The sequence below is a fragment of the Saccostrea cucullata genome, unplaced genomic scaffold (assembly GCF_032062105.1).
Source record: "Saccostrea cucullata isolate Sc308-1 unplaced genomic scaffold, CSIRO_AGI_Scuc_v1 ctg8634, whole genome shotgun sequence".
NCBI lineage: Eukaryota > Metazoa > Mollusca > Bivalvia > Ostreida > Ostreidae > Saccostrea > Saccostrea cuccullata.
This window is the reverse complement of record NW_026926496.1, coordinates 17501-26632: the sequence shown is the minus strand read 5'-3', so window position 1 is coordinate 26632 and position 9132 is coordinate 17501. Positions and strand designations below refer to the sequence as shown.

Sequence of the window (9132 nt, the reverse complement as noted above, 5' to 3'; positions counted from 1 at the left end):
TATTATTGAAAATAATAATTAATAAATTAAATATTTAAATTTATGCTGTCATTGTGTTACAGTCCTACACCTGACACTTACTCTACTCTTTTGTCTTTTTCGAAAAAAAATTTAAAGTTAAGTCTGTATTTCTTATGACTGGAGGAATGATTCTCGTAATATTTCGGAAGAATGGAAAATAACTATATCCCTACCATTACGGTTATTTTCCCTTCAAATTTTTCTCCCCAAACCCCTCGTTTGGTAGACTATTAAGTCCTAACTTAACCTGTAGCCTAAATGAATAGTATAAGGGTTTTCCTTTACTATCGTTCAAGGCCCATTCCATTTAGGATTTATTTAACAAATGGTATACGGGGTGTCCTCTACTATCTTTCAAGGCCCTTCCCATTTATAATTTTTTTCTCTCTTTAGATTTCGTCTCATAATTTTAAGAACACTTCATCTCTTATTTTGCAAATACCTTTGTATTTAGATCATACATTTATGTAAGACACTGTACGTCAACCATCTTATTATTAGGTAATTCATAAAACATTGCACATTTAAAAACATAATCAACAATATGACAACATTCTAAATACCGTCTTAAAAAAATTCTTGCAAAACGGTAGGCGTTTTGAAAAAAAAGCTATCCTACCTTTCATTTTCTTTTCAAAGTCTTACTCGTAGGACTCAAAATTAAATTGTCCAACAATGGGATAATTCGTCTTGAAATCGGCCCGTGGGCCTCTTGTTTCTTCTTTCGTTTCAGATGGCTTAATCAATTAAAACAAAATTATTATATAAAGGAAACCAAAACACACACAATCAAAATAAGAATACAGAATACAGAAATTATTTGTTTTTCTATATATACATATATTGTTTATAAATAATAAAAGGAAGAACAAAGAAAATAAAACAATAAAGGAAAAATCACACTAAACCAAAAATAACGTATAAATTTACAAGAGCCTAGGCTTTTACCTGGGTAAAGGCGACAAAACTCCTCAGATTAGACTGAGGAGTTAAAAATTTGTTACAATGTCCTCGGTCTCCTTGCATTGACTCGGATGAGTATGCAAAAAGGCATCCTTCAATAGTGCAAATCTTGGATGAGCTGGTACTCATAAAACCAGTTTTAAAGGTCATATGATTTTACATAGGACCTATCAAAATTTGATTAACAATGCAAGCAATATACCCCACTTTTAACATAGTCTTTACACTGATAATGAACCCTCTAGGAACAACATTTTACCAGGTACACAGTATTGTACTGAGGACATAAAATGTCGCAATACGCGCATTTAAAGTTTACATTAAATGGATGTCGCATAAAAACATGAGGTTCATAATCATAAATAGATGTCCGTACTTGGCCTCTTACAAATATCTTTAACCTTCCCTTGGAAAAAGTATTTACTGATTTAGTTTGAATTAATTCGAGAACTTTCCAAGGGGGCAATAGATATAAATTTGAAACTTTTAATAAATAATCAGAGGATATTTCAGAGTAACCAAAATGATTAGAATATATAACCAGGAGATCAAATGACGTGCAATGACTATGTTCTAAAGTATAAATATTTAATAAATAATACAAATAATCAAATGCAAAAAAAAAAATCGGCAAAAAGTTCCAATTGCTAGTAAATGAATGACGTTTCAAAACTTTTTGTTACATTTTGAAACAAATGAAACATTCTTTTTAACAATTTCTTCACGTTCAATTTGCGCTGGCAATGGTGTATACAGAGTTCCAGAATTTGTCAAAGAAAAATATTCAGAAACAACCTGCGACTGTCTGGTCATAGAATTTGTAATTAGAATTTTATGAGATTGCAATTTTTTCTTCTTTTGTTTTAGATGGCTTAAACAATTTAACCAAAATTATTACCTAAAGGAAATAAAAACACACTCAATCAATTCAACACAATTAATAGTACATGAAATATTAAACATTATAAAAAATCTTTTTCTGTAAAGAAAATGAGCCAACTTAAACTTAACAATCTGAAACTTAGCTGTTATTAAAAATATGCGCCAATTTATAAAAATATTTTACCTGTATAAATAAGACACAACTCGTCGGAGTTTCTGACGAGGAATCTTTCCCTGTCGCATTTATGCTATGCAAGGAGTAAAAGCTCCGCCCTGTACATATATGAAGGAGGAGTAATTTCAATTTCTTCAATGAATTTGTTAGTTTTTTCAATAACTATGGATATGGTCTCAAATCTGTTCTGCTGAATCTTTTTCAGGAAGTGTAGGGAATAGGTTAGTTGCTGGGCATCCAATGAAGCTTCTTCTTCTGTTTTATTCTTTTTCTTTACTAGAAAGGTCTTTATCTTTTGGTGATGGGATACTTGGCTTGGTATGGTCAGTCGCCAACGCTGAAATTGGTTGAACTCCTGATTCAGTGGTCTCCTTTCGGCAGCAGGCTGCTCATTCACCATCCTCCTAGGTAGTCCATCACAACCAGGGGTAAGGCGAAGGATGGAAAGTTGTCAGCCATCTAAAAAAAATTGGAGCATACAAGTGTCGTCAACATAGTGTTCAAATTTTTCGTTTTCTGTCCCATTGTCTGTGACAATTTGTAAGGGTGCCCCATATCTAGGAAAGATTTAATGCTTTGAAGTCTGCACTTTGGTATTAATCAACAGCATGATGAAATAAAATTTAAAAAAAAATTCCAAAATTTTGAAAGATGTGGCCCCAGGGTCAGTGGTTCCTGTGGGATGGGGAGCTCAACTGTAAACCCGCCCTAACAGAAGAAGCCCTGACCCAGGGGCCCTGAAATTCACTAAAAGTGGAAATGGATTTTCTCTTTGTTACTCTGATCTACCTCTGGGTTTTAAGTAACCAAAATAAGCATGCTGAGTGTATAATTATGATAAGCAATGGTGCCTCTAAAAGTCTTTCAAAATTGTGAATTTCATGGACTCTAGTTTAAAACATGGATCAAATTCAATTGTTGGAAAGTTGTCGCATGATACTCAGGTGACCTATAAGGCCCATGGGCCTCTTGTACTATTTTCAGATTTTCATACACAGAGTATTTTTTTATGATTAGTTTGGATTCTTTTACAAATAATTGTCATTTTAAAAGCAAATATATCTATGCAATAAACATGTGTATATTTTCTTAATACATATTAGTTAATAAGTTCATACATTATGGCTTTTAAATGACAAATTTTGAACCAATGGTATTGTTTACTTACACCACAAATAATCCCAAGGTAAGCATCAATTATCTATAAAAAAATAAATACAACAATGATTTAAATGAATAAAACAAAACATTAAAGATTTTTGGATATTATTTATTATTCAATTGAGAGATCTACCAATAAGAAAAAAGAAGTGTAAATTAAAACTACAAATGAAATATTTAAATTTCTTTTGTACATTTAGAATTTTTTTTTTCAAAAGGTGGTGATAAGAAAATATGTTTTAAAAATCCTGTTCCACGTGTGAATTTAATTCCATTTACATCAAAACATTGAATATGCAATGCTGTCATGTCCCAGGAGTGAAAAAATATCAATATTTAACTATAAACCATCATATTTTAAGCTTATTACATTAAAAAAAAGTGTAGTCCTAGCAGATCAGGTCATCACATTTGAGCAGTTTTTAGACATCATATCTAAGCAATTGTTAGAATGATGATAGTAAACAGGAATTTAAAACAATTTGAAGAATTCTTGAAAGTTTAAGTATCTGTCAGCATGGTTTATTTAGCATTGCTACTTATCTTATAAAGCCTACGGTCTTTCTTGAAGGGAAGGAAAATCTAAAGTTTTGTCAAACTTTTCATATAAGTTCAAGTGGAAAAGAATACCACTTTGATATTTATTCACAGTGATAAAAGCCTTATTCAAAAACACCACAAAGTTATGAGGTGATATACCAGTATACTTACTTCCTCTGTTATCAAACTGTTTGCACTGATGAGTGACTTGTTGTTAATGCTCACACCACATGTTTTTGACAGCAGATATGGCTCAACACTGTCATTTCTCTTTTTGGACCAAATCTTGTGGATATCTGAGAGTGTTTATAAACAATTTACAAAGTCATTGTTCAAAATGCACATAGATCTGTACAAAGATTTCTTTTTGCAGAGAACAGAAGTAACTGCGATAAAATGGTTTACAAAAAAGGGTTAAGAGAGAGAGAGAATACAGTTACTGTTACAAACAAGAGCTACATTCTTCATATTCTTTCATCATAGATATTGTCAGGTTTTTTAAAATCATACAATGTTCAATTACAAAACTGTACATTAAATTAAGCCCATTATCTTACATTTAGTTAGAGCATCATCATCCCAGCCAACTTTCAACAGATTTTGCATATTGATATTTTCTGTGCTGCACATGTCATTTGTGTTCCCGTCCAGCATAACTGTTTCCCCCATGTCTGTCCTCTCTGATAGATCTATCTCTTCCTCATCCATCTCCATCTGACATGCTTCATTTTCCTTGCTCCCTGAATCACCTGAAAAGAAACCCTCTCCAACGTTGGAGAGGTAGACAGAGAAGAATTCATACCAGGTGTTAATTAATTTGAAGGACCTGGAATGACTTCCTCACTGCCACTTGCCTCTTCCAATACCTCTCCACTCCTTTCTTTAAAATCCTTACGTTAGTACTGACAAGGCAAAAGCTCATGTAATATTAAAGTGCAGGTAGCTTAAATGCACAAAATTCATTTTGTATAATACAATCACATTTTTTTTTCATGATGTTTAAATTTAAAATACATGTGTCACCGGGTTCGCATGTGGGCAAAAGTATCAAATAGCTTGGTAGTTAGAGCATATGCCACAGGTCCTAGGTTTAGTCCTTGTTGAGATGGCTTTTTTTGCCATTTTTAACATACATATTACATGTGATTTCATGTTGAAAATACTCCATTTACATAGAAATTTTAGTGAAAATGAACTTAACATGTAAACATACACGTGTAACTTAACATGTATGCATTGCAGTTACCAATAAATACTATGAAACTTCAAATATATAGTTTTCACTTCTACAAATCTGATAAACTAAACTACTTGTAATAAATTACTATATTTTTTCTTCAAAAGATTGCAAGATAATCATGTCATTAACAAAAACATACTAAAGAAAGCATCTTTAAAATTTAGATTATTTTAAGACTACAATTGTCTGTGTAGAATAAGTGATTTTTCCCTTAATGATAACATCCCACCCACCTACTATCAAGATTTGTTTAATCCTGATTACCGTGCAATCACATTACTACAAACTAGAAATTCTAAACTTTCAGAACAGTTAAACTCTCAAAATCATCATTCCAATACCTTCCACTCTACGTATGAATCAATAATCTGACCCATCTTAATATTACTCAATGGTTTGTCTAAAATCAAGGAAAATGTGATGCAAGTGAAATATGTGAGATTTGAATTTTTGCCTCAAGATGAGCAAACAACTGTAACAACAAATGACAACATAAAAATATACAGGACAGGTACAGTGTACATTTTAATACCTAGAAATAGTGATTAGTTGTAAAAATAAAAAGGTGATGAATATTGCACACAGTAAAGCAAACTGATATAATTAAACATATTACCAACAGTCCGTCTTTCATTTGGCGAAATGTACTCAATTTCATCTGGTCACCACTCTGGTTTAAGGGATGGATAACCCCAAATGTCCCTCTTCTTATCATACTTCAGTTCCACTATAAAAAAGGTTTTAAAGTTAATAAAACAAAACTTAACGAGGTATAAAAATAGAATATAAGGCAAATATAAAATTCATGCAAATTTCACATTTAAAATTTCCTATGTGTCTAGATATACAAAAGTATTTCTGTCAAAATACTTAAAAATATTTTTATATCTTACACCAATACCATTCTCAGGAGTCTTTTTTTTATTAGCTCTTCTGTGCCAAAGGCTCAAAGAGCTAATGCTATGGCCATTTGTGCGGTGTGCGGTATGATTGATTGATTGATTGATTAATGTTTTACGCCGAATCGGCAATATTTCAGCCATATATCGGCGATAAAAAGTAAATCATGTGACCAGTTTTTAAAGTTTTGGGTTTCTCTGACGGCCCCCAATGAGCCTACTCTTTTTCGAAAATCAGGAAAACGATCTTTTGCGTGCCAAGGGGGTTGTAATCCTTGACACGGGGCACCATTTAACGTCCCATCCGACGGACCTCAAAATTAAAAATGTAAAGCTGTTCAATTAAGATAATTAAAAATGGTTTTCATTAAAATACATTAATTTAGATTTTACAGTAAAAATCAGTTTCTTGCAAATACTTTAATATTGTAAACGGATTAATATTTTGAAAAAGGTCATGTATTGTATGTATATTATTAAAGAGTCTACTACGCATGGGCGAAAAATCAGATTCTAATAGTATGTGTTGTCGGGTAATTACACAGTCACAAGAGAAGCATTCGGGTTGTTGTCCCTTGTTGAGTAAATATGAATGAGTAAACCTTGAATGTCCAATACGAATTCTTGAAATAATAACTTCATCCTGACGTTTCAAACCAAAATTAGATGAATGATTAACTGTGTTCTGTATTGCATAAAGTTTATTATTATCGCAAAAATTCCAATATATTTGCCATAGAGAATGAACATAATTTTTTATTAAAGATTTCAAATCAGTATAAGGAATTTTAAAGTGAACAATTTCATACTGAAGTGCTTTTTTCGCAGCACTGTCAGCCTTAGTGTTACCAGAAATACCAATATGACTTGGAATCCAACAAAATTCAACAACTTTACCTTGATTTGTGATATTAAAGTATTTGGTTAAAATATCTAAAATATAAGGGTGATCAATGTTCATACTGCTTATTGATTGTAAATGCGTTAACTTTTTAGAATATGGGCCATAACTCAAGAACCCCTTGGCCGATCAGTGTCAAATTTGTCACAGAGTATCCTTGGCCCATGTACTACCATTTATACTAAAATAAGGGTTGGGACCCTAAAACAAGGGGAGATAATCAGGAAAACAAAACCTAAAGTACTGGTTGCAAAAAAATCTTCTTCTCCAGAACCATCAGGCAGATTTTCACCAAACTTACATACAAGGATCAGGATATGTTGAAGATTAAAAATTGTTCAAGGCATGACCCAGGGGCAAAGGGCGTGGTCTCAAGGTCACTTCAAAGTTGACCTAAATTTACAATTAATGAAAATGTCCATATTTTGCTTACTATAAGGACTAGGATCATCAAATCTTGTAAATTGATGCATCTTAGGACTTCACACCATGTTAACTCAAAAGTAGGTCACGGTGACCTACTTTTTTAATTTTGCTGGCATTTGTTTTCAAATTGATTTGAAGGCATATTTTGGACACTTTCAGGCCTATGATCATCAAACTTTGTCAGTTGATGTATCATCTTGGGTCTTTGAACAACGTCAACTTAAAAGTAGGTCACCGTGACCTACTTTTTGAACTTTATGACTTATCCTTTTTAAAACATTTAATCCCATTATTTCAGACACTGAGAGGGTAAGAATCATCAAATCTTGTAAGTTGCTGCATCTTGGGACCTTAAAACATATTTAAGAAAAAGTAGGTCACTGTGACCTACTTTTAGAATTTGGCAGGCATTTGTTTTCAAATTGTTTAAAAGGCATATTTTGATTACCTTCAGACCAATGATCATCAAACTTGGTCAGCTGATGCATCTTGGGACTCTGAAAAATGTCGACCAAAATATAGGTGATGGTGACCTACTTTCGACATTTTATGGCTATATTTCAGTATTTTAGGTATTTATTGGCTTAGAATCATCAAACTTTGTGAGTTGATGCATCTTGGGTTTTCAGAGAGTGACGACCAAAAATTAGGTCACGGTGACCTATTTTCAATATTTTATGGCTATATTTGAGTATCTCCGGTACTTATTGGCTTAGAATCATCAAACTTTGTTAGTTGATGCATCTTGGGTTTTCGGAGAATGTCGACCAAAAAGTAGGTCATGGTGACCTACTTTTGACATTTTATGACTATATTTATGTATCTCTGGTACTTATTGGTTTAGAATCATCAAACTTTGTTAGTTAATGTCTCTTGGGTTTTCAGAGAATGTCGAACAAAAAGTAGGTCACGGTGACCTACTTTTGAATATCTCAGGTATTTATTGGCTAAGAATTATCAAACTTGGTCAGCAGATGCATCTTAGGCCTCTGATAAATGTTAACCAAAATGGAAGGTCACGATGACCTACTTTGACATTTTATGGCTATATATAAGTATCTCCAGTACTTATTGGCTTAGAATCATCAAACTTTGTCAGTTGATGCATCTTGGGTTTTCGGAGAATGTCGACCAAAAAGTAGGTCACGATGACCTCCTTTTGACATTTTATGGCTATATTTAAGTATCCCCGGTACTTATTGGCTTAAAATCATCAAACTTTGTTAGTTAATGTCTCTTGGGTTTTCAGAGAATGTCGACCAAAAAGTAGGTCACGGTGACATACTTTTGAATATCTCAAATACTTATTGGCTTAGAATCTTCAATCTTAGTTGGTCTACTAATGCATCTTGAGTCCTCAGAAAACTTCGATCTTAAAGTAGGTCAATGTGACCTACTCATGGTTTTTTTTATAGCTTTATTAAAATATCTTCAGTCCTAATTGGCTAAGAATCATTAAACTTTGTCAGTTGATGCAACTTGGGTCTTTGGATACTTAGGGTTAGAGGCTTCAAATACAAGTGATAGGTTGTACTATTTATCAGAAGAGCGATTCAAGGCCGTTGGGCCTCTTGTTTTTTTACTTACTATACTGTCTAACCAAGTTAGAGATAATACACATCTTCACCTGCATCGTCCATGGTTGTATGTTGATGTTCGCCATCTCTGAATTAAAGAAAATACAATCACTGACAATTTTGTTAAAGTGATGTAACACCTGATAAAAACTGGAAAAAAATTTCCCCTGGTTTGTGGTTGGATATAATTTTCATCCATATAAATGCTTAACTAGTTGGATATAAAGCAAATCCATTTTTCATTCCTGTCGCAGATTTTTTTTTTTATTTTAAAGTTTAAAATACTCTTCTTCTATTCTTCAATGAATCCCATTCTTCATGAAAGAATATCCTTTTGTACATGCATT

The 9132-nt window shown here is 32.6% G+C and overlaps 1 protein-coding gene across 1 annotated transcript; it reads right to left on the bottom strand.

Moving 5' to 3' along the window:
- Positions 1-3035: 3035 nt before the first annotated feature.
- LOC134271830 (uncharacterized) lies at positions 3036-4507 on the bottom strand. Its single transcript, XM_062754045.1, has 3 exons — positions 4300-4507; positions 3914-4038; positions 3036-3242 (listed from the first exon to the last, which is right to left on the bottom strand). Exons 1-3 carry the CDS (start codon positions 4454-4456, stop codon positions 3141-3143), a joined length of 384 nt encoding a protein of 127 aa, XP_062610029.1. The 5' UTR covers positions 4457-4507; the 3' UTR covers positions 3036-3140.
- Between the last annotated feature and the right edge of the window lie 4625 nt (positions 4508-9132).